Source organism: Salvelinus sp. IW2-2015, linkage group LG4q.1:29 (assembly GCF_002910315.2).
Source record: "Salvelinus sp. IW2-2015 linkage group LG4q.1:29, ASM291031v2, whole genome shotgun sequence".
In the NCBI taxonomy this organism is placed as follows: Eukaryota; Metazoa; Chordata; class Actinopteri; order Salmoniformes; family Salmonidae; genus Salvelinus; species Salvelinus sp. IW2-2015.
In genome coordinates this window covers 3,254,203-3,280,647 of record NC_036842.1, presented here as the reverse complement: position 1 = coordinate 3,280,647, position 26,445 = coordinate 3,254,203, and the positions used below count along the sequence as shown (strand labels likewise).

General features: G+C 42.9%; 1 protein-coding gene across 2 annotated transcripts in view; it reads left to right on the top strand.

The window, feature by feature from the left end:
* Positions 1–25,050, top strand: part of LOC111961256 (tyrosine-protein kinase JAK2) — a 73,979-nt gene extending 48,929 nt beyond the window's left edge. The window contains exons 5-22 of one of the 2 annotated variants that reach the window (XM_023983388.2): positions 1,005–1,150; positions 4,566–4,857; positions 5,132–5,251; positions 11,265–11,422; positions 11,505–11,616; positions 11,846–12,035; positions 12,943–13,064; positions 13,286–13,420; positions 15,840–15,927; positions 18,873–19,000; positions 19,584–19,722; positions 20,239–20,390; positions 20,854–21,004; positions 21,267–21,400; positions 23,332–23,521; positions 23,752–23,876; positions 24,180–24,352; positions 24,714–25,050. In XM_023983388.2, the coding sequence (XP_023839156.1) occupies positions 1,005–1,150; positions 4,566–4,857; positions 5,132–5,251; positions 11,265–11,422; positions 11,505–11,616; positions 11,846–12,035; positions 12,943–13,064; positions 13,286–13,420; positions 15,840–15,927; positions 18,873–19,000; positions 19,584–19,722; positions 20,239–20,390; positions 20,854–21,004; positions 21,267–21,400; positions 23,332–23,521; positions 23,752–23,876; positions 24,180–24,352; positions 24,714–24,975 (2,817 nt within the window). In that variant the 3' untranslated portion in view covers positions 24,976–25,050. The remainder of the gene's footprint in view (positions 1–1,004; positions 1,151–4,565; positions 4,858–5,131; positions 5,252–11,264; positions 11,423–11,504; positions 11,617–11,845; positions 12,036–12,942; positions 13,065–13,285; positions 13,421–15,839; positions 15,928–18,872; positions 19,001–19,583; positions 19,723–20,238; positions 20,391–20,853; positions 21,005–21,266; positions 21,401–23,331; positions 23,522–23,751; positions 23,877–24,179; positions 24,353–24,713) is intronic. The other variant, XM_023983389.2, reaches the window with a different exon arrangement.
* The last annotated feature ends 1,395 nt before the right edge of the window (positions 25,051–26,445 follow it).

The following is a 26,445-nucleotide window of genomic DNA, read 5'->3' as shown; positions in this document are numbered from 1 at the left end:
TCTAGGATGTACAATGAATCTCTGGCTAGGCAGGTGGTGTTAGCATCCCAGCCCCAGTCCAGAACCTTTGGTACTCTTCCACGCATCTCCCGGTCTTCTTATCAGTAGGGAGTATACATTCTTGCACCTTGCCGCAGTCCATTGTTAATTATCCTCTCATACACAGAGGGCTATTTGAGAATTAGCAATACATTCATGATGCAAATCATATTGAGAGAATATAATGATATAAAACAGTTAAGCTATAAGACAGTGTTACAGGGCAGTAGTTCGCAATCTATTATCTCTACCATATGACTCCTATCTCACCCTTATGGAAACATTCTGTCTCAGGGGCCATCTATCAAACCCATAACATGTTATTCACTATTGCTAGGAAACTTATATGATTTATAAACATACTAAAACATGCTCAGGTCAATTAGTCACTTTCCGACAGTAGTTTAGGACAAGTTTGGCCCTGGGTTGCTGTAAGGAAAGGGGTGTTGACTCTTTAGTACACATTCTGAGAACCGAGGTACCTGGCTTCCACGTATCTTCGGGAAGTTGGGTGATGTTCCTCGAGACGTTCTGTCTGGTTAATGCATTAGTTGTCTTGTCGAGGCCGATCTCTGTTGTGGTTTTAGTTGATGTTATCCACGGAGAATGTAGAAGGTGAAACTGTACTGGCCATGGTTTTAATAACCGTGAGGACCCGTGGGGACAGAGAGAGGCATGACACTGATAGGGCTGTGTAACTACAGATTTGAGGCTTGAACAACTGCTTGGTGCCTAATCAGATGGTCTGTCTGCCGTTTCTCCTCTCTCATATCATGTTAACGTTATCTCTCTCCCTTTTTTTCCCTGTCTCTTCTCTCTTTCCCTTATTTCCCTTTTTCTGTTTTCACCTTATGCCACCTGTACCCTGTATCTCCCTGCCTATTTACTTCCTCTGCCACTTTCTTTCTTGCTTGTACCTCCCTCCCTTTCTTTCTTGCTTGTACCTCCCTCCCTCCCTCCCTCAGTGGCGTAGTGACTTTGTGGATGGCTGGGTCAGTATCCCAGTAAACCATGAGGCCCAGGAGGAGTGTCTTGGCATGGCTGTGTTGGATATGATGAGGATGGCTAAGGAGAGCAGCCAGGCTCCTGTGGACATCTTCAATGACACCAGGCGAGTACACTGGAGGAAGATGGAGCATATTGAACCTCAAAGCAAAGAAAAATGTATAGGAAACTGAAGTGAAAACGTTTGGTCACAAAGCGGCGTTCACAACGGTCAAACCAGGTGGAATGCATAGCCTCCCGTGTGGTCACTAAAGAAATAGGGATGTTAACCCTGTGTCCTGGCTAAGATGCTAACTTGACATTTGTATTTCCTTCCCGGCCACCTAATCATCCCTAAATCCCTAGCTTCCAATTGGCTTATTCAGTTGTACCCCTCTCCCCTGCAACTCTTCCCCTGAGGTGTTTCTGTAAGAGAGGAATGTACTGGGTGAACACTTCACAGTTAGGGTTAAATATAACTTGCATGTTTTGGGACATGACATATGGTATAATGATGTCGCTCCCTCTCTACTAGAGGTCTTCGGATCTACCAAATTACCTGAGATCCGACCAACGTTTTTGTAGTTAACCCCTTGGATCCCAGATTGGATATCGCCCGGTGGCCACATACCTCAGATCTGTGTGAAAATAGGTGAAATACCAACCGGATCTGAAATTATATCTTTGAGTTTTGTTCCTAAACAATATAAATGCTCATTTCAAATTGTAGCATTTTATTCTCTTAACACTAGAACTGCCATAGGCCAATGGCCACTGACGTTTGATTTTGTACTGTATATTAAAAGACCCCCCCCCCAAAAAAAACGCCATGTCCTGTTCCTCGCCTGACTTTTCCTAAATGTTTGTATTTTACACTGCTCACTTGTCCGAATTTTGAAATCACAAACAGAGAAGTATTTAGAGCCTTTTTACCAGTTAATTTTTTCCTCACACTTATTCCCAATTCATTCCGCCAAGACAATGTGCTGTAGGACGTTGGTACCTAGCCAGGCGCTAATGCGTCTCTCTCTCACTGGGCAATAATTGTGCAAGTTACTTCACAATCAAATTTAAATGAGGCCTAACTGAATGATGAGGGTGAAGAGGTTGATTTAATTTCGAACAATACTAGTGTAATGATGAGTTTGTTATGCCTAATTATCAGTGTTGGCTTATGTTAATCATTTGACCACGCACCTTGCAGGTTGATACATTCTCGTTTACGTTTTACTTTGTAAAAATAAGCTGTTATGGTACTGTTTTATTTTCTATGACTCTATTACTAATCAAATGTATTGTACAGGAAATGAAAGCATGCTATATGTTGCAGTAGGCCTTTAGAATCATGCAAAACATATCCTTGACTCTATCCAAGTTGATGAGCAGGAAACAAACAATGCCAGTCAGCCTGTCCAGCCGGCCCATTGAAACTACACCTAAACTATACCCAAACTAATTTCACACGTAATAAGAGTTAGCCTATAGACAAGATTAAATTGACAATAATCTGATGAGTGACAATATTAGGCCTTATCGTTACTGAAATTGTACATGAAGAGATGGGCGCATCTTGTAATCGACAGATGCAGGGAAAGGAGCATTGGTTTATCCAATCCTTCTTCAGTTACATGCAGGTAAAACATTTTGATTTCTACATAGTATCTGAAAGAGCACATTCTGCAGTTTCTGTGACACTTTGTCAAATAACTCAAAATTCAAGAGGTGCAGCTATTTTTCCACATTTCACTTTTTATTAGACTAACCGTGCTGTCCATGCATTCAGCACATGACCGAGCGGAATTATGTTTTTAGATTTTTCTAATATTTTTCAAATGAATTACATATGAAAAGCTGAAATGGATTGAGTCAAGTATTCATCCCCTTTTTTATGGCAAGCCTAAATAAGTTCAGGAGTAAACATTTGCTTAAATCACATAATAAGTTGCATGGACTGAATAGTGTTTAACATTATTTTTTTGTGACTACCTCATGTCTGTACTCCACACATACAATTATCTGTACGGTCCCTCAGTCAAGCAGTGAATTTCAAACACAGCTCCAACCACAAAGACCAGAGAGATTTTCCAATGCCTCGCAAAGAAGGGTACCTATTGGTAGATGGGTAAAAATAGAAAAACAGACATTGAATTTGGCGAAGTTATTAATTACACTTTGGATGGTGTATCAATACACCCAGTCAATATAAAGATAAAGGCGTCCTTCCTAACTCAGTTGCCGGAGATGAAGGAAACCACTCAGGGATTTCACCATGAGGCCAGTGGTGACTTTAAAACAGTTATTGATAAGAGAAAACTGAGGATCGGTCAACAACATTGTAGTCACTCCACAATACTAACCTAAATGACCGAGTGAAAAGAAGGAAGCCTGTACAGAATAAAAATATTCATAAAGTAAAACTGTGGCAATTTTTTAAAACTTTATGTCCTAAATACGAAGCGTTATGTTTTGGGCAAATCCAACACAACACATCACTGAGTACCACTCTTCATATTTTTAAGCATGGTGGTGGCTGCATCATGTTATGGGTATGCTTTTCATCGGTAAGGATTGGGATTTTTTGTTGATGAAAAATAAATGGAGTAGAGCTAGGCACAGGCAAAATCTTAGAGGAAAAACTGGTTGTCTGCTTTCCAACAGAAATTAGGAGACAAATTAACCTTTCAGCAGGACAGTAACCTAAAACACAAGGCCAAATATACACTGGAGTTGCTTAGCAAGATTACCTCCTGAGTGGCCTAGTTACAGTTTTGACTTAAATCGTCTTGAAAATCTATGGCAAGACTGTCAAGCAATGATCAACAACCAACTTGACAAAGCTTGAAGAATTAAAAAAATAATAGTGGGGAAATATTGTACAATCCAGGTGTGCAAAGCTCTTAGAGACTTACCCAGAAAGACTCACAGCTGTAATCACTGCCAAAGGTGATTCTAACATATTGACTCAGGGGTGTGAATATTTATGTATATGTGAGAGTTCTGTATTTCATTTTCAATAAATGTGCAAATACTTCTAAAAACATGTTTTCACTTTGTCGTTATGGGGTATTGTGTGTAGATGGGTAAGATAATTTTTATTTTTAAATCAATTTCGAATTCAGGCTTTAACGCAACAAAATGTGGAATAAGTAAAGTATGAATACTTTCTGAAGGCACTGCTCCTGCAAATCAATGAACATATTAACCCTTAGTGTGTGTGAGATTAACAGTATTGAAAACGTGTTCATGGCATCCTTTACAGAACATAATAAACCCATGTCATTAAATATTTCATGATACACGGTCTCTGTACTCACCCTGGCCTCCTTTTCTCACTCCACCACACCACACCTCCCTCCAATCCAACCCAGCCCATGTATTTAAAATATATATTAATTTCTGTTAGTTGCACATTTTTTTCACAATGTCCTTTCTTAAAACATGAAATTGTATCACATAATTCATCTCTTGGCTGCTATTGATACTAGTATTTAATGCACCCCAATTGTAACTAATCCAATCCCATTCTGTCTCCCCCCCCACAGCTATAAGTCATTCCTGCCCAAGGACATACGTGCCCGTATCCAGGAGTACCACTTTGTGACCCGGAAGAGGATCCGCCATCGCTTCAAGAAGTTCATCCAACAGTTCTGCCAGTGTAATGCCACCGCTCGCGATCTCAAGCTCAAATACCTGGCAAATCTGGAGATGCTGCAGCCAGCCCTCTACTCCGAGTGCTTCCGGGTCACAGAGACCTCGGCTGGAGAGGTCACCATCGTCGTCACGGGTAACAATGGAATTCAGTGGTCCCGGGGGACGGATATGGAGATAGAAAAGGTAGGGAGAAGTAGCATTCTCTTCTCTTTCTCTTCTCGTTTCTTGTCCTCTTATTGTCCTTTTTCCTTCTCTATTCTTCTCCTCTTGGAAACAGCACATGCCGTGCTGAAACGACCACAGAATGGCTATGATTAGTTATGTGTTGCAATCATTTCATAGTTTCATAGAGAGTAAGCGGAAGGGCGTTTGAACGTTGTGCATTCAGGATTGCTGCCACTGTATATGACTTCTCTTTCTCGCTCACCATGTCTATCTCTCTCCCGGTCTCTCTCAGGGTTTCCAGACGTACTGTGATTTCCCTGAGGTTATAGACATCAGCATTAAGCAGGCCAACAAGGGCGGTGCTATCGAGAGTCGTATCGTCACCATCAACAGACAGGACCATCAGACTCTGGTACGACCACCCTGCTAACCTAACTCATAGAGGGACAAGAACACCTGCTTTATCTGAAATGATAATGACCCTATTCCCGATATACACTGAGTGTACAAAACATTAAGAACACCTTCCTAATATTGAGTTGAACCCCCCCCCCCCTTTGCCCTCAGAACATCCTCAATTCGTTGGGGCATGGACTCTACAAGGTGTCGAAAGCATTCCACAGGGATGATGGCCCATGTTGACTCAAATGATTTAAGTTGTCAAGTTGGCAGGATGTCCTTTGGACCATTCTTGATACAACAGTTTCCCGTGTGCATGTGGAAAAACCCAGCAGTGTTGCAGTTCTTGACACAAACTGGTGTGCCTGGCACCTACTACCCTACCCTGTTCAAAGGCACTTTCATCTTTTGTATTTTCCATTCACCCTCTAAATGGCACTAATACACAATCCATGTCTCAATTAACTCAAGGTTTAAAAAACTTTCTCTAATCTGTCCCCTCCCTTTCATATACACTGATTTGAAGTGGATTTAACAAGTGGCATCAATAACAGATCATAGCTTTCACCTGAATTTACCTGGTCGGTCTATGTCACGGAAAGTTTTGTACACTCAGTTTATAAACTCAGCAAAAAAATTAATGTCCCTTTTTCAGGACCCTGTCCTTAAAAGATCATTTGTAAAAATCCAAATAACTTCACAGATCTTCATTGTAAAGGGTTTAAACACTGTTTCACATGCTTGTTCAATGAACCATGAACAATTAATGAACATGCACCTGTGGAATGGTCGTTAAGACACTAACAGCTTATAGACGGTAGGAAATTAAGGTCACAGTTATGAAAACTGACTCTGAAAAATACCAAAAGAAAGATGACCAGGGTCTCTGCTCATCTGCGTGAACGTGCCTTAGGCATGCTGCAAGGTGGCATGAGGACTGCAGATGTGGCCAGGGCAATAAATTGAAATGTCCGTACTGTGAGACGCCTTAGACAGCGCTACAGGGAGACAGGACGGACAGCTGATCGTCCTCGCAGTGGCAGACCACGTGTAACAACACCTGCACAGGATCGTTACATCCGAACATCACACCTGCGGGACAGGTACAGGATGGCAACAACAACTGCCAGAGTTACACCAGGAACGCACAATCCCTCCATCAGTGCTCAGACTGTCCGCAATAGGTTGAGAGAGGCTGGACTGAGGGCTTGTAGGCCTGTTGTAAGGCAGGTCCTCACCAGACATCACCGGCAACAACAACAATATGGGCACAAACCCACCGTCGCTGGACCAGACAGGGCTGGAAAAAAGTGCTCTTCACTGACGATTCGCGGTTTTGTCTCACCAGGGGTGATGGTCGGATTCCCGTTTATCGTCGATGGAATGAGCGTTACACCGAGGCCTGTACTCTGGAGCGGGATCGAGGTGGAGGTTCCGTCATGGTCTGGGGCGGTGTGTCACAGAATCATCGGACTGAGCTTGTTGTCATTGCAGGCAATCTCAACGCTGTGCGTTACAGGGAAGACATCCTCCTCCCTCATGTGGTACCCTTCCTGCAGGCTCATCCTGACATGACCCTCCAGCATGACAATGCCACCAGCCATACTGCTCGTTCTGTGCGTGATTTCCTGCAAGACAGGAATGTCAGTGTTCTGCCATGGCCAGGGAAGAGCCCGGATCTCAATCCCATTGAGCACGTATCGAGAAACTTTTGTTATTGACCAAATACTTATCTTCCACCATATTTTGCAAATAAATAAATAAAAAATCCTACAATGTGATTTTCTGGATTTTTTTTCTTCTCATTTTGTCTGTCATAGTTGAAGTGTACCTATGATGAAAATTACAGGCCTCTCTCATATTTTTAAGTGGGAGAACTTGCACAATTGATGGCTGACTAAATACTTTTTTGCCCCACTGTAGGTGTTCCTCTTATCTAGGTGGGTTAGGGCCGTGTGAAGTGCAATTGAGATTGTTTCGTCTATGGATCCGTTGGGGCGGTATGCAAATTGGAGTGGCTCTAGGGTGTCTGGGATGAGGGTGTTGATGTGTGCCATAATCAGCCTCTTAAAGCACTTCATGATTACAGATGTGAGTTCTGCAGGGGGGTAGTCATTGTGGCATGAAGCCTTAGAGTTCTCGGGACCAGGAATGATGGTGGTCATCTTGAAACACGGGGACCGGCACAAGGAGAGGTTGAAAATGACCGTGAATATCCCTTCCAGCTGTTCTGCGCATGCTCTGAGAATGTGCCCTGGAATATCATTGGGCCACACAGCCTTGTGGGTGTTGACTAGGACTGGTCATTACATTACATTTTGTCAGCCAGTTATTATCAAGCAAAAACTGCAGTAATTTACCGTTAATTAACAAACACATTCAGCATCTCCAGGCCTCCATGCATACAAGCTGCTGATCTGCGCACTTGGAACATTTACATATTTAAAACAATTTCTAATAAATCAATGTAATATACACCATCACAATAAATCCATTATTTTAGGCAGGTCTAAAGAAACGTAATAATATGAAGAAAATGTGTTTCAGAAGAACAGAATATGAGTTGGCCTACTGTATGTTATCTTGCTATGCGCCATAGGCTGTAGGCTTGTTCATTTAGGAGACATGATCAAATCAAATCAAATTGTATTTGTCACATACACATGGTTAGCAGATGTTAATGCGAGTGTAGTGAAAGGCTTGTGCTTCTAGTTCCGACAATGCAGTAATAACCAACAAGTAATCTAACCTAACAGTTCCACAACTACTACTTTATACACACAAGTGTAAAGGGATAAAGAATATGTACATAAAGATATATGAATGAGTGATGGTACAGAACGGCATAGGCAAGATGCAGTAGATGGTATAGTGTACAGTCTATACATATGAGATGAGTAATGTAGGGTATGTAAACATTATATTAAGTGGCATTGTTTAAAGTGCCTAGTGATACATTTTTACATAATTTCCATCAATTCCCATTATTAAAGTGGCTGGAGTTGAGTCAGTATGTTGGCAGCAGCCACTAAATGTTAGTGGTGGCTGTTTAACAGTCTGATGGCCTTGAGATAGAAGCAGTTTTTCAGTCTCTCGGTCCCTGCTTTGATGCACCTGTACTGACCTCGCCTTCTGGATGATAGCGGGGTGAACAGGCAGTGGCTCGGGGGTTGTTGTCCTTGATGATCTTTATGGCCTTCCTGTGACATCGGGTGGTGTAGGTGTCCTGGAGGACAGGTAGTTTGCCCCCGGTGATGCGTTGTGCAGACCTCACTACCCTCTGGAGAGCCTTACGGTTATGGGCGGAGCAGTTGCCGTACCAGGCGGTGATATAGCCCGACAGGATGCTCTCGATTGTGCATCTGTAGAAGTCTGTGAGTGCTTTTGGTGACAAGCCGAATTTCTTCAGCCTCCTGAGGCTGATATGATATGCTTATGTCCCGTGCCAAATCTATGATTTTATAGTAAGAAGAATATAATTGAAGTTGGCTAGATAAAATGGGAAGGATATTTTTCCCATTCCGAAGCGGCTATGTTGAGCATAAAAGTGATCATTTGAAACCGTTCCTATAGGCTATCGACTTTAGTTATGAATGATGCAAGTCTTAGAATGTCTTACAAATCAGAACGTATATGGGCTGCATAGTGCAACTATAGGCTATTGATGGTTTTGAGAAAGTAGGCCAAAAAAGTTGCGCTCTGTTCTTTGTCTCAGGCTGCACACGCTGTGATCATCAAGTGATCATATTTTCGCCCATCGGACTATTCCAGGGCCGGCACCAGAACGAATCAGTTGGGTGGCATTTGATTTCTATAGGAGGGCCATTTTTTTTCACGGGACCTCCTGTGTTCGCTAATTTTGTTATTGGGTGTTATAATGAAGACCATTAGCAGCGTGTGAGTTTCAAGTTTAGGGAAGCTTACAATTTCTCCTAACATTTCTATCTACTGTATCTGCGTGCAGGTTATGATTCGTGGAACAATTTTCGTGGAACAATTTAATTTCAATAATATTGTTTCTCAAAATATTGTCACGTGGTTAATCATAATCTGAATTAAAATGATATACATCTAAAAGTTAAAATTCAACTAATGCAGGAGCATCAGTCTTTGCCATATGGACACATTGATACGCGGCTCAAGAAATTAGGGCGTGAAACTCAGAGAGCCTACAATGCAGCAGTAGGCCTATAACTTCCATCGTCAACTAAGTAAAATACATAGGCCTACAGCTGACAAATAAAAACAGGAAATCTCCAGATTAAAATGTAGGTTCTTTCAATCACATTAATCTTTCTACTCCGCCTGTTTGCCTCCCTTTCGATCTGACCGGTTTTGAACTATCGCTAGTGAAGTGCAACTATGTATCAATTTAGCAGGTTGGCGTGCTCAGGCGCAGAGAGACGTTGTCATTTCTTCAAACAATCATCTTTATTTGATATCGATAAATTATTGGGATAATGAAACGGCCAACCCAACAGCCTTGAATAAACATTAAAAGGGAAAACAATTCACACAATGGAACAATGAATGTGCAAGAATTGGCGGGAGAGAGTGGAGCACATTCTGGAGAGCTGAGTGCATGCATTCTGGAGAGGGAAGGCCATGTCTTTGCCACACACCCCTCCCCTTGTCTCAAATGTTTTTTTTATTATACTCAAGACACATTATCTAAACACATTTTAGATGCTTTTCACTGACAGCCGCAAACACAATAATCAGCTAGGCCCATTGCCACACGCGCTGCCCAAATTGCGGGCTTCCCAAGTAGACATAGGCCTACGAGCTTGTGATTTTAAAACAACCCACAGCTATTTTGTTTTAAAGAAGATTATGATCCTCTGTGACTAAGTCATGCTCTCTGATAAAGTATTTGGAATGATTTTTATTTAGACAGGAATAATTATAGAATTTTGGCAAACGTCAATTTACTTTAGGGGAAGTCAGCATCTGAACAGTGCACTAAGCACCCACCAACTTTGATTTCTAATTCGAAAGTGGCTGAAACCAGAGATCTGTATATAATGATGAAATGCGCATGTCCCCACCCTAGCAATGTGAGTCGTTGTCCCAAAGGCAGGAATGCAGGCGACAATCTTAGGTCTGCATATTACAGTATGCCTATAGAAACGCATTGGACTTATTCAGGAAAGATTTTTGCTGGAGGGAACCCTCTCGCTTCGCCTCTTCCTCTCTGCTGAAACTAGCGAGCGAAACAGCGCCCCTCTCTTACTTTATATGTTGCCCATGTATCTGATGCTGTCTGGACAGAGAAAAGTATGACATGCTATACTCCTTTTGTCCAGACAGCATCAGATACATGGTCTACACATACTGAGACAGAGGGCACCGTTTCACTCGCTCGGATGCTTTTTTCTGAGATTTCCGTGTCTTTCTGTTGGTACTCGTCTCGGTCAAATATATGATCATTATTTCAGTATTTTATTTGGATGGGCAAGGAGGTACAGCGAGGGGCCTGCCCATAATGCTGGCCCTGGACTATTCTCAATTTAATCTTTAATCAATTTAAATGTAAAATTAGTTTCGATTTAGAATGGCCCATTTAACAAATGGGCAGGAACAGGGGCAGGGGGAAAAAATACATGTCATCTGTATGCACCTGAATAGTGAATGGAGGCCGCTTTCCCACTTTTTCCATCCCCCCCCCCCACTTTTTTTCAGGCATGCTGGGTAGACTACTCCGGTTATTTCACTCCACACATCAACCACTGTTTGAGGAGCATGAAGCCTCACGTTGCGGGACAGTTGATATTTCGCCCAAACGCTGCATGCCACGGGCTCTCCAACCCTGTTCCTGCAGCTACCCAGTGTGGTGGTAATACGGTTACCACAACAGCCCTAGTGTTGACCTGATCAATTACGTTGGCCATGTCAGGTTGCTGGTTCATACCTGGCTCAAAGGAACAACGAGGCCTTTTCTGTACAAAAGCATGTCAGAGTACTGACCCAACCCTCTCTTTTCCTCCATCTTCTTTAACTGTCTCTCTCTCTCTTCTACTACACAGGAGCTGGAGTTCCATTCCCTGTCGGAGGCTCTGTCCTTTGTGTCTTTGGTGGATGGCTACTACCGGCTAATAGCAGACGCCCACCACTACCTGTGTAAAGAGACGGCGCCCCCTAAGCTGCTGCAGGCCATTCAGAGCTACTGTCACGGCCCAGTTTCGTAAGTCAAGTGTATGTGCGCACGCACACACTCGCACACGACCCTGACTGAACCCATCTGTCCTCGCCATCTCTGTCCTCAGGATGGAGTTTGCTATCAGTAAGCTGCGACGGTCCGGGAATCATAAGGGTCTGTTCATCCTCCGCAGCAGCCCTAAGGACTACAACAAATACTTCCTGACCTTTGTGGTGGGGGTGAGTACAATGCATGATACTGGTGCTGTGTGACCTGATGGATTGAGTGTCCCCAGAGTCCCCTGACCCACTGCTCTAACGTTAAAACTAGAACTATCCATGTTAAGTCCAGAACAGACGTATGGTAGCCTTTCTCCTCGTGTGGACATGACATAACCTTACTGTCAAAAGTGTGTGTCTGTCTCTGTATGTATCGGTCTCTGACCTGTTCCCCCTCTCTTCTCTGAAGCAGAGTGACAGCCTGGTGGAGTATAAGCACTGCCAGATCGTGAAGACAGACCAGGGAGAGTACATCCTCTCTGGGGCTAAGAAGAGCTTCAGCTCTCTAAGGGAGCTGCTCCACTGCTACCAGAAGGAGGCGCTGCGCTCTGACGGACACATCTTCAAGTTCACCAAGTGCTGCCCGCCAAAGGCTAAAGGTGAGAGGTCAGGGGATAAGGGGCAACGAGGGGTCATAGCTGTGTTTTTGTGTTTATAACAATAACATAAACTGTCCTACTTGATTTAATTGGCCAATGTTGGCAATTTGGGTAAACGTTTTGGGCTGGCTCCCCAGCCACACTTGACTCTCGATCTATATTCTCACAGTAGTTTAATAAACAAGTAATGCACTATCCTTCAAAAGGAGACGTGCTCCAGAGCACTCAGGACCTCAGACTGGGGCGAAGGTTCACCTTCCAACAGGACAACGGCCCTAATACTGAATACTTTCCAAAGTGCGATTTATATGAACAGATTCTAATAAGATTTCATGTTGCTACAATGGTGTCGGTTCCACTTTGAATGCAACAATGGTTCACGCACACAAGTTATCTTCAAAGAGATGGCTAACAACAGCAAGCGCTGCAATAAAAAAACACAGTTCCACTCACCAGATGAGGATCATTTGAAACTTCTTGTTCAAAGTTATTCTTGAAAGGAAGAAGCTAACAAATTAGCAACAACATCGTCTTTGATACCTGCTGCAACCGCTGCAAACTAGCCGACCACAAAAGCTAGCTAGACTGTGGGAAAACTACTGCTCGCTATTGCGCAGTGACCTGTTTCCATAAGTTTTTGTAAAAATGGTCCCACCCATTAAGTCAAAATGTGATTGGTGACATTTGGTTTTGAATTGGACTTGCATTTTTCTGGTCTTGGCTCGGTCTCGGAACCTCTTGTCCCCCTCCCGGTCTTGACTCACATACAATAACAAAATGTATGTACCCCACTAGCTGCGTTCTACCCTACATTCACAGGTAACTTAAGGAGTTACGGGAGAGACAAAGACAATTTCTTTATATACCCCTAACTCTACATCTTCATCTCTGTCCCATCTTTCTGCAGACAAGTCTAACCTGTTGGTCTGCAGGGGTAACCAGGGCGCTGAGGTACCTCTCTCCCCCTCCCGCCACAGAGACATTAGCCAGATGGTGTTCCACAAGATACGCAAGGAGGACCTTGTCATTGTAAGATACCTCTCTCAATCACTCTTTTTCTACCCATCTGTATTTCCCCTCACTCATTACTAAAATGAATAGCTCTGGTCAATTAGGTTGAGAGCAGAGGCCACTTGGTTCTGTACACACACACACACATACAAAAAAGACTTCTGAAGAGGTGATTGGGGGTAGTAACAGACCTGCCACTTAAGCACCAGGGAATTGATTGTGTTCCCTGTGTGTTACAGAAAGATAGTCTGGGTCAGGGAACGTTTACTAAGATCTTCTGTGGCGTGAGGAAGGAGCTTGGGGACTATGGAGAGATTCACCAGATGGACGTCATCATCAAGATCCTGGACAAGGCCCATCGCAACTACTCCGAGGTTAGTTAAGAAAATGACTCTCACGTCAGTAAGAGATTAATTCTAATTTAGTCTTTGATTGAAATCAATGCATGAAAAAGTGAAGATTCCATTTAAATCCAAGTTAGGATATGACCCTAAGAGAGCTGTAGTGTTCAGGAGCTAGTCTTGATTTGACTTGAGTACAAGTCTGCATCCGTTCTTGAAAGCAGTGGTGTAAAGTACTAAAGTAAAAATACTTTAAAATACAGTTGCAGTCGGAAGTTTACAATCACTTAGGTTGGAGTCATTAAAACTCATTTTTCAACAAATCCACAAATTTCTTGTTAACAAACTATAGTTTTGGCAAGTCGGTTAGGACATCTACGTTGTGCATGACACACGTCATTTTCCCAACAATTGTTTACAGACAGATTATTTCACTTATAATTCACTGTATCACAATTCCAGTGGCCCAGAAGTTTACATACACTAAGTTGACTGTGCCTTTAAACAGCTTGGAAAATTCCAGAAAATTATGTCATGGCTTTAGAAGCTTCTGATAGGCTAATTGACATCATTTGAGTCAATTGGAGGTGTACCTGTGGATGTATTTCAAGGCCTACCTTCAAACTCAGTGCCTCTTTGCTTGATATCATGGAAAAATCAAAAGAACTCAGCCTCAGAAAAAAAATCATGGTTCATCCTTGGGAGCAATTTCCAAATTAATGAAGGTTCCACGTTCATCTGTATCAAACAATAGTACGCAAGTATAAACACCACGGGACCACGCAGCCGTCATACCGCTCAGGAAGGAGACGCGTTCTGTCTCCTGGAGTTGAACGTACTTTGGTGCGACAAGTGCAAATCAATCCTTGAACAACAGCAAAGGACCTTGTGAAGATGCTGGAGGAAACAGCTACAAAAGTATCTATATATCCACAGTAAAACAAATCCTATATCGACATAACCTGAAAGGCCRCTCAGCAAGGAAGAAGCCACTGCTCCAAAACCGCCATAAAAAAGCCAGACTACGGTTTGCAACTGCACATGGGGACAAAGATAGTACTTTTTGGAGAAATGTCCTCTGGTCTGATGAAACAAAAATAGAACTGTTTGGCCATAATGACCATCGTTTTGTTTGGAGGAAAAAGGGGGAGGCTTGCAAGCCGAAAAACACCATCCCAACTGTGAAGCACGGGGTGGCAGCATCATGTTGTGGGGGTGCTTTGCTGCAGGAGGGACTAGTGCACTTCACAAAATAGATGGCATCATGAGGCAGAAAATTATATGGATATATTGAAGCAACATCTCAAGACATCAGTCAGGAAGTTAAAGCTTGGTCGCAAATGGGTCTTCCAAATGGACAATGACCCCAAGCATACTTCCAAAGTTGTGGCAAAATGGCTTAAGGACAACAACGTCAAGGTATTGGAGTGGCCATCACAAAGCCCTGACCTCAATCCCATAGAGAATGTGTGGGCAGAACTAAAAAACTGTATGCGAGCAAGGAGGCCTACAAACCTGACTCAGTTACATCAGCTCTGTCAGGAGGAATGGGACAAAATTCACCCAACTTATTGTGGAAGGCTACCCTAAACGTTTGACCCAAGTTAAATAATTTAAAGGCAATTCTATCAAATACTAATTGAGTGTATGTAAACTTCTGACCCACTGGGAATGTGATGAGAGAAATAAAAGCTGAAATAAATCGTTCTCTCTACTATTATTCTGACATTTCACATTCTTAAAATAAAGTGGTGATCCTAACTGACCTGAGACAGGGAATCTTTACTAGGATTAAATGTCAGGAATTGTGAAAAACTGAGTTTAAATGTATTTGGCTAAGGTGTATGTGAACTTCCGACTTCAACTGTAAGTTTTTTTGGTATCTGTACTTTACTATTTATATTTTTGCCTACTTTTACTTCATTACATTCCTAAAGAAAATAAAGGACTTTTTACTCAATACATTTTCCCTGACACGCAAAATTACTCGTTTACACTTGCACAGGAAAATTGTCCAATTCACACACTTATCAAGAGAACATCACTGGTCATCCCTACTGCCTCTGATCTGGTGGACTCACTAACATACACATGCTTCATTTTGAAAATTATGTCTGAGTGTGGCCCTGGCTAAATGAAAACAATAAAATTGTGCAGACTGGTTTGCTTAATATAAGTAATTTGAAATTATTTTAACTTTTATTTGAGCAATTCCATTTACTTTTGATACTTATGTATATTTAAAACCAAATACTTTTAGACTTTTACTCAAGTAGTATTTTACTGGGCGACTTTTACTTGAGTCATTTTCTATTAAGGTATCTTTACTTTTACTCAAGTATGACAATTGGGTAGTTTTTCCACCACTGTTGAAATGGACAGAAAAATGTTGTTTTGCCAATGGTATTTGTTCATTTGCTATGTTTGCATTTTCAAATGTGTCTGTCACCAGTCGTTCTTTGAAGCCGCCAGTATGATGAGCCAGCTGTCCCATAAGCACATGCTCCTCAACTATGGCGTGTGTGTCTGCGGGGAGGAAAGTAAGTGACATCCCACAATTCAGTTATACTGTTCCTCCCGCCTTTTCCTCTGATAGCCTACCTCTCCCTCCCAACCATAGCCCCTGAACTCTCCCTACCTCCCTGCCCTCTCTACAACAATGTTGACCTTTGTCTGTCTCTGCAGTCAGTGTCATCGGTCTGAGGATCAGTCTGTTATGATGGGATAAGGGTGTTTTTCTAATGGAGTCCTGCTGAGGCAGGATTAAACATAACAGGGTCATGTTCATTAGGGCACCTAACAGAACACGAAAATGTGTTTCTTATTGGACAAGTCCAGGTAGTCCCTCCCTTTTTGTCAGTTTTCTTCCATTTGGTGCCTAATGAACATGACCCTGGCCACATTGCCCGTGTTCTCTGTGGGTTAGCATCAGGGCCAGCATTGGTCACCACACTGTCTGGACTAAAAGGCTTACAGTAGCTGTGACCTGTGACTACTGAACGGACTGATGCCCTGGGTTAATCCTATGATATAATGACTGGAGCAGCCAGCTAGTGCATCAAGTGCAGGCTCAGCATATAAAGCAGGCCTTGCTCTATATACTGAGTGTACAAAACATTAGGAACACCTACCTTATGTTATTTTTAGTATTACATTGTTATTGATTACTGCATTGTTGGGTTTAGTGCTTGAAAGAAAGGCAGTGTACTTTGGGCATGTGACATTTATACTTAAAACCTAAGGATAGAAAGGATGGCCTTTTCCACATTCTGTGGAATAAGAAACTCTTCCACATATACAAGGTGTACAATACGTGTCTGTAGGGCACTATAAACTGAGTGTACAGTCGTGGCCAAAAGTATTGAGAATGACAGAAATATAAATTTTCACAAAGTCTGCTGCCTCAGTTTGTATGATGGCAATTTGCATATACTCCAGAATGTTATGAAGAGTTATGAAGATGAATTTGCAATTAATTGCCAAGTCCCTCTTAGCCATGCAATTGAACTGAATCCCCCAAAAACATTTCCACTGCATTTTAGCCCTGCCACAAAAGGACCAGCTGACATCATGTCAGTGATTCTCTCGTTAACACAGGTGTGAGTGTTGACGAAAACAAGGCTGGAGATCACTCTGTCATGCTGATTGAGTTCGAATAACAGACTGGAAGCTTCAAAAGGAGTGGTGCTTGGAATCATTGTTCTTCCTCTGTAAACCATGGTTACCTGCAAGGAAACACGTGCCGTCATCATTGCTTTGCACAAAAAGGGCTTCACAGGCAAGGATATTGCTGCCAGTAAGATTGCACCTAAATCAACCATTTATCGGATCATCAAGAACTTTAAGGAGAGCGGTTCAATTTTTGTGAAGAAGGCTTCAGGGCGCCCAAGAAAGTCCAGCAAGCGCCAGGACCGGACCGTCTCCTAAAGTTGATTCAGCTGCGGGATCGGGGCACCACCAGTACAGAGCTTGCTCAGGAATGGCAGCAGGCAGGTGTGAGTGCATCTGCACGCACAGTGAGGCGAAGACTTTTGGAGGATGCCCTGGTGTCAAGAAGGGCAGCAAAGAAGCCACTTCTCTCCAGGAAAAACATCAGTGACAGACTGATATTCTGCAAAAGGTACAGGGATTGGACTGCTAAGGACTGGGGTAAAGTCTTTTTCTCTGATGAATCCCCTTTCCGATTGTTTGGGGCATCCGGAAAAAAGCTTGTCCGGAGAAGACAAGGTGAGCGCTACCATCAGTCCTGTGTCATGCCAACAGTAAGGCATCCTGAGACCATTCATGTGTGAGGTTGCTTCTCAGCCAAGGCAGTGGGCTCATTCACAATTTTGCCTAAGAACACAGCCATGAATAAAGAATTGTACCAACACATCCTCCGAGAGCAACTTCTCCCAACCATCCAGGAACAGTTTGGTGACGAACAATGCCTTTTCCAGCATGATGGAGCACCTTGCCATAAGGCAAAAGTGATAACTAAGTGGGTCGGGGAACAAAACAGGAAACTCCCCAGACCTTAATCCCATTGAGAACTTGTGGTCAATCCTCAAGAGGCGGGTGGACAATCAAAACCCCACAAATTCTGACAAACTCCAAGTATTGATTTTGCAAGAATGGGCTGCCATCAGTCAGGATGTGGCCCAGAAGTTAATTGACAGCATGCCAGGGCGGATTGCAGAGGTCTTGAAAAAGAAGGGTCAACACTGCAAATATTGACTCTGCATCAACTTCACGTAATTGTCAATAAAAGCCTTTGACACTTATGAAATGCTTGTAATTATACTTCAGTATTCCATAGTAAAATCTATCAAAAATATCTAAAGACACTGAGGCAGCAAACTTTGTGAAAATTCATATTTGTCATTCTCAACTTTCGGCCACGATTACAAAACATTAAGAACACCTGCTCTATCCATGACATCAACCGACCAGGCGAAATCTATATCCGTTATTGATGTCACTTGTTAACTCCACTTCAATCAGTATAGATGAAGGGGAGGAGACAGGTTAAAGAAGGCCTTTTAAACCTTGAGACATTTGAGACGTGGATTGTGTGTGTGTGCAATTCAGAGGGTGAATTGGCAAGACAAAAGATTTAAGTGCCTTTGAATGGTGTATGGTAGTAGGTACCAGGCGCACCGGTTTGAGTCAAGAAGTTTAACGCTAATAGGTTTTATACGATTAACAGTTTCCCGTGTGTGTTAATGGTCCACCATCCAAAGGACATCCAACCAACTTGACACAACTGTGGGAAACATTGGAGTCAACATGGCCCAGCATCCCTGTGGGTAGATAGAGATGGAGATTGGATGCTTTTACCCAACAGTCCTTATTAACCATAGAAGTTTGGAAATGGCCCTCATCGTGGCAATATGGAGCTCTATGGCAGTTTGAAGTCCCCTTTTTGTACAATTTGGCACCTATCACTGTATTGTGCTGCAGTAGTACAGCTGTGATTGTTGAATTATAATTGTTTGCTTTTCAGACATGATGGTGCAGGAGTATGTGAAGTTTGGGTCCCTGGATACATACCTGAAGAAGAATAAGAGCTCTGTGAACATCACCTGGAAGCTAGAGGTGGCCAAGCAGCTAGCCTGGGCTATGCATTACCTGGTAAGACCAATCAATCAGTTACACAGTAACACATTTAAAAAGTTTCATTGCCACATACACCACATAGGTGCAAACAATGACCTAGTAAGACCTTAATCATCATCTGCTAGAAGAACCGCCAGGGTTCACACAAAATATGTATGCAATCACTGTAAATCGCTTCGGCTCAAAGTGTCCGCTATGTGACCTGGGTGGTCTAGCAGTCTGTGCCGCTGCCTACAACACACATACCAGCGTTGACATGGGTTCGAATCGGACCCACAGTCCACTGTGAAGCTTGATGATTAGTTGACTATTTCAATCAGCTGTGTAGTGCTAGGGTAAAAACCTAAACGTGCACCCCTTGAGGTCCCGAGGACCGAGTTTAGGAAACCCTGGTCTACCGTATGTGATGCACACTCCTATCTTTCCCACTTTCTCTCTCCTCTCTGTCCAATAAAACATATAAAATACAACTGTGTCTGCTAAGTTGTGTGTGTGTGTGTGTGTGTGTGTATATAGCACCGTAATGGTATTACTTTTATTTGCAATCTGCCACAAATCTGTCTGTCATATTCTGTCTGTCATATTCTGTGTGTAACAGGAGGATAAGAACCTGATCCATGGAAACGTGTGTGCCAAGAACGTCCTGTTGATCCGAGAGGAGGACAAGAAGACTGGGAACCCTCCCTTCATCAAACTGAGTGACCCTGGAATCAGCATCACTGTCCTGCCCAAAGATGGTGAGCACCAGCTCTTGTATCAGTTATTACGAAGAGATACTAAGAAATTATACTTTATTGAACTTTTACATGGTCTTTACAGGGCATTTACAGGGCCTTTAGAACCAAACAGGTCTTCCTCAGGCAGTGTTGATGCAAACTATTCACCACGTATACAATATTTCAAAGGAAACAAATACTGCATTGTCAGAGGACACTCCTCTCTTCGCCACCTCTCCTCTCTCCTCCACCAAGAGGAGATACTAGGAAATAAATCAAAAAGTGTTAACCATGCAGAAAGCATGCAAAGGTAGAAAATCCAGGCCTTTTTCAACGCGCTTTTCTTTAAGTAATGTCAGCTATTTTTTGTGGCTATGATAAAAACGAAATAAAAAAAATATCTTTGAACATATACAGTCCTTCTCTCTCCGATGCATTCTCGACCCACCCCTGAAGAACGGTAGGGTGAAGCTGACTACTTTACAGTCCATGGTCACAGGGAAACTCACCCTCCTCCTTCTTCTTTATAACCTCTAGTCTTGGTGGAGCGTATCCCCTGGGTGCCTCCAGAGTGTATAGAGGTGCCTAGACACCTGACTCTGGCCACGGATAAGTGGGCCTTCGGTACAACCCTGTGGGAGATCTGCAGTGGAGGAGACAAACCACTCAGCACACTGGACTGCTCCAAGGTAAAGACCGGGGGAAGGTGTTGTTGTTGGGCAATTCATATTAATCACAGCAATAACAGTTCGTTTAGTTTGAAAGCCATGTCCGAGCCAGAATGGCCCATAGGGCAGGAGCCGATCTCCTGTTTCTGAAGCATTGTTTGTATAGCACACTGTAAACTACACCGAAATATCAAGGTAGTTCACAAGCAGGAAATCAAATAAAAGGCAGGAAAATGAAAAGCTTTTGAGCCGTGTAGGGGTTTGTTCCTCTGTGTTATGTTTTGAGGGCCATAGTTTGTGGTCTTCTGAAAATGTGTATAATGAATAAATCTATTGAAACCAACATGTTTTGGCATATATGTCTTCAAGGTATTTTCCTTGCTAGAAATACCTGTTCCATGAGGACAAGGAGAAGGGACATAGCGGATACTATTTCATGGCAACATTGTGTACTCGCTCTGCTCTTTATTATCTCCCTCTGTAGAAACGGCTGTTCTATGAGGACCGCCACCAGCTACCTGCTCCAAAGTGGACAGAGCTAGCCAATCTCATCAACAGCTGTATGGACTATGAGCCGTCCAACAGACCTTCCTTCAGAGCTGTCATCAGAGACCTCAACAGCCTCTTCACTCCTGGTCAGTAGCCCTCTTGTCTTTCTACTGCTCTGCCCACAGACAAAGATGTAATTCTAGTCATTTTACTAAAACCTGATGATGTTCCAATGGCTCAGTGTGTTGAACCATGGCGCTGGCAACATTATGGTTGTGGGTTCGATTCTCGCGTGGACTACTTATACCGAATATTGGCTATGGGTCATTTTGGATAGCATATTATTATTGTTGTTTAGTTGATTTACAGAAGGTCTCGGTATTGATTGTGTTCTGTCTCCTGTCCCAGACTATGAGTTGCTGGTGGAGAGTGACATGGTGCCCAACAGGACCAGAGGGTTTGGGTTCCCAGGGTCTTTTGAGAACCAGGAGCCCGCTCTGTTTGAAGAGAGACATCTCATCTTCCTCAAGCAGCTGGGGAAGGTTAGACGCGCGCAACTACACATACACACACTCTCTCTCTCTTCATTATGCTAGTTATGCTAGTTATGCTTCATTATGCTAGCAACCACCGTCTGTGGTTGTAGATTTCCCCCCCTCTTTTGCGCCGTTACGTTTCATTTTTATCTCCGTTTTCGCTCGATGAATTGATCAATCACTCACTAATCTCTTCGAGACAGACCACGTCAATATAAATGATACCGTAGATCATGATACTACAGGATGCGTGAGATAACTAACAGAATTATTTTGGGTTCTTTGGACAAATCACGATTTTGCAGGTGTTAGCAACTTTAGAATTTCGGAAGGGGAGAGGACATTTGGCCCATAGACTTGCCCGTAACTTGCAAAGAGAGAGGGTAGAGATTCTTCCTTCTGGTTTCCGGTCCTTCTCTTAACCAATATGGACCCAGAACATCTGAAGAATACAACCCAGATAACGATGCATCATCTTCTGATGAAGAAGAAATCCCCCAAGCTGAAAGATACATTTTTTGTCAAAGAACAGCTAAATAACATGGTCCTCGTCACCACATGACAACCAGGGCAGGATGGCAGCACAAAATGTCATAAGGATGACTCCAGGGCCCACAAGACATGCAGTTGCCCATGCCCAGGACATCGCCTCAACATTCTACATGTTCATCACACCAGCCATTGAAAAAATCTTCCTGGAGATGACAGGGGTTTCTATAAATATCAAGACATCTGGAAAAGGATGAGTTTGACCTACGTGCCTACATGGGGCTGATAATCTTAGCGGGTGTGTATAGATCCCGAGGCGAGGCTACATGTAGTCTCTGGAATGCAGAGAGTGGAAGGGCGATTTTCCGTGCCGCGATGTCACTGAAAGTCTCACACTTTCTCAAGAAGGCTATGATTTGATAACTGTGAGACCGCTTGGCCCCTGGTCATCTTCCATAACATCATTGATGTGTCCTCATACAATGCCTTCGTGATATGGAACAAGATCAACCTTACCTGGATGCCTGATAAGCGGAACAAGAGGAGGGTGTTCCTGGAGCAGCTAGGAAAGGCACTTGTAACCCCACACATTCAAAGAAGGGAGTGCCTCCCTCGCACAGCAGCGCTTGTGAAAGCTGTTCAGGGGGATGAATCTTGTCCTGATCCACCTGAGGCTGCAGCTGGGGCAGGCAAGAGGAGGAGATGCCAATTCTGCCCCCCAAAGAAGGACTGTAAAACAAATACTATGTGCTGCACATGTGAGAAATACATCTGAAAAGTCCATGCACACACACTTGCATACTGTCCTACATGTGCTAATTAGAGTTGATTGATTTATGTTCTTCACATTTTTGTTTTGTACCTATTATCTTATTTTCTTATTGTTGTTGTTTATGCACCTTGTGGGTGGGGACAATATGGTTCAAAAAATGGGAGAAGACTAGTATTTTGTAGTTGAATTCCTCATTGTACAGTATATAAGAATATATCACTATGTTGCCAAAAAAAGACTGTTATTGTTTCCCTTCAGTAAAATGCATTCAAAACTACTTTCTGCACATTTCTGCTACTTTCTTTGGCTATGCAAGTGCTATCTCTTGCTAAAAAATGTATGTTTACACCTATACAGTACCTTTAGCAATAATAACAATGAACCTCTACTGTAGTAAAGAAAACAATTACGACAGGTTAGTTGTAATAAAAACGAGTGGTGTCCTTCTGGAAAACCCAGAAGTTTGATGAATGACACGTTTTTTTTTCTACATGCAAAATAGATCTTGGGGTTTAAAATTCAATTAAGCGGCTTTATTTTAGGGGTCTAGTGAAGGCGGGTAATTTTTGACCTTTTGGACAAGTGGAGTAAACAGAATGCTAAGACTACACAAGGGTTAAGTTCTGGGTTAACCGAGATGAATAACTCCCACTGTCTCTCTCTCTCTCTCTCTCAGGGTAACTTTGGCAGTGTGGAGATGTGTAGGTACGACCCTCTGCTCGACAACACAGGGGAGGTGGTGGCAGTCAAGAAGCTGCAGCACAGCACAGCCGAACACCTCCGCGACTTTGAACGGGAGATCGAGATCCTCAAGTCCCTCCAGCATGACAACATCGTCAAGTACAAGGGAGTGTGCTACAGCGCTGGTGAGATCCGTATGTTTTTCGCAAAGTGTGACGACCGCAATCTTCTCGCGGTCATTGTTCCTTGAATATGCAACTGTTTGAGATGAATCATGCTACTATGTCCCAGCTTTGTACAGTACATGAGCGTCGTAACAAGAACTTTCAATCACTGGAAATTAGCGCAAGCTAAGGCGTTGTAGTGCTATGCATCTGACTGCTGCGCTGTTTATTCAATTCTAACCATGTCCTAGGTCGGAGGAACCTGCATCTGATCATGGAGTACCTCCCCCACGGCAGTCTGAGAGACTACCTCGTCAAGAACAAGGATCGCTTCGACTACAAGAAGCTCCTGCTCTACGCCTCACAGATCTGCAAGGTACAGGACTGTCACAGCACATTGTAATACTGTGCAAATGCTTGAGGAAGACGATTGACCTTTTTTCAAGTCCTGCCCGCCCTGTTTACTGTTGCGATGTCCGACAAACTTTTGCAGCGGAGAGCAATTTCCCATTAAAACCAATGGAGAAGAACCGACAAAAATGTTGTTAAACGTTTACTACTTGATTCAATTGAATGCAGGCAGCCCCTTGCTCCTCAGGAGACTGGTGTTTGTTACTGTGGACTGTCATTTGAATGACTTCACAGGAACTCACTGAACTCTACCTGTGTGCCCCTGTAGGGCATGGACTACCTGGCGACCAAGCGCTACATCCACAGAGACCTGGCCACCCGTAACATCCTGGTGGAGAGTGAGCTGAGGGTGAAGATAGGAGACTTTGGGCTCACCAAGGTCCTGCCTCAGGACAAGGACTACTACACCGTCAGAGAGCCGGGAGAGAGCCCCATCTTCTGGTGAGAAATAATACAGCAACTTCTTTAACAGGCAGTGGGAGAATTGTGGTTACTACAGTAATCGATTGTTACTTTTATTAATGAAGTTAGTCACAAATGAGCTCACTAATTGGCAAGCACCAAAATAACAATCCTACAATTTGAAAAAAGATTGACTTTTTATTAACGTTGTATAAACTATTTTAACTAATGATTGACTGTATATTAATACTTAGATACCCTTTATAACCCCTTTTAAAGGGTCTCTTTTTTTTAGCTTTTTAGATCACTGCTGTGTGTATGTTTTATATATATATGTACGCTCGTTTGTGTGCATGTCTTATTTACATTTGTAAGCTCGTTTTGCTTCGTTGTGTGGAAGGTATGCCCCCGAGTCGCTGACTGAGAGCAAGTTTTCAGTGGGCTCTGACGTGTGGAGCTTTGGAGTGGTCCTCTACGAGCTGTTCACCCACAGCGACAAGAACTGCAGTCCTCCAGCCGTACGTCTCTGCGCTGTTATTTTTCCTCTTCTACCTCACACGACCACTCTTCGTCTCTATCACTTTTCTAACTCGACTGTCTCCCTCAACCTTTCTCTCTTTGATACTGCCTACTTGTTCAAAAGGTGGAAAGAGCTCGATTAAGACTTGTCGCAGTCATCATTATGGCCGTTGAAGACTATTTCTTGTACCATGTGTCCTCATAGAAATGATCAAACTGCATTTGATGCTGTAACCTCCACTCAATTCTGAGGATTTCCTCAGCTCAGAGCCTTACCCGAACATTGATGAACTTGTGGAAAAGATGGGACACCACCAAGTATCACCCTCACCTCAAACAAGTGAACATTACTGTGCAATCACATATTTAGAGTTTTTACTCAGTTCAAGTTTAAAAGTTAAGTTTAATATTTGTTTTCACTGCATGTTACTTCTCCTTAAACAAAGTGTTGTTTTTGATAATAGATTTTTGCACTTTATTTTATTGTATTTCAATCCAATTATATTTTAAAAATATTTCAGTTGAGTGGATGATAGAAAATTGCTATTATTGTTTTTTTCTTTGAAGTAAATTTAGCCCACTTTTGCTAAAATAGAAAATATAGGCTACTGATGGTGCCTTGAATACCGGTTTCTTTCATTTAATGTTCATGTTATGGGGATTTTTATATAAAGGAAATTTGTCTTTTGTGTCTGTTGAAAATTAAAGATTACTGACAGAGCCATAAGAAAATATTGCTTTATTATCTGATCATATTGGAATATATTTGTTAGGTTTTCAGTAGGTTCAATTAGGTTCACTAGACTATATGCGTCATTTAAAAAAATTTCAATGAACATTCGAACAGTCCGGCCCTCGGCTTGTAGCTAAATTTTTTATTTGGCCCTCCGTCCATTTGACTTTGACACCCCTGAGTTAGATGATGGTGTGTCAGTTGATGCCGTAGAAATATAATGACGCAATTGGCTTGCTGGCCCTGATGTGGTCCACAGCTCAGCTCTCTGTAGCCTGGATTGGTATTCCACCACAACTCACGTGTAGCGCCCACTTGGGTGATGCCTCTGCTGCTGCTACAGCGCAAGAAAAGCCCACCACACATCGGTACGAGCTCGCTGCCGTTTCCTACTGCAGTCAGGTCACCATTGATCAAGAAGCAGCCGGTGTTGAAATGCGTCTTTTAAAATGCAAATATTAGCCAGCTAGCTAAACCTGACAAGTCATCCTGCCATCAGTCCTGCAACTCCGTGGGTGAAAACAACCAGATATATCCAATCAACAACTGAATTACTTATCAAAACTAAAAAGATTTTAAAAACACCTAAAAACATAAAATATGTCAAACATTTACTGAGCTCTCTGTTTAGGCTGCCTTACGATTTTGAGGGACGCTCGAGTTTAGATGGCAATCAGATATACACAACATACAGAAACAGACGGAGACAAACAGCCGGTCAGCCTCACCTCCTCAGGACAGGCCTGGGGAGCAGGGAGTCTGTATCTCTCTTCAGGAGGTCAATGAGGTGGTACACTATCATCTGGCCCTGCTTGTCACGGCCCATCTTATCCATGAACACCTGGAGGGGGGGGGGGGGGGGGGGTAAGAGCTTGGTTAA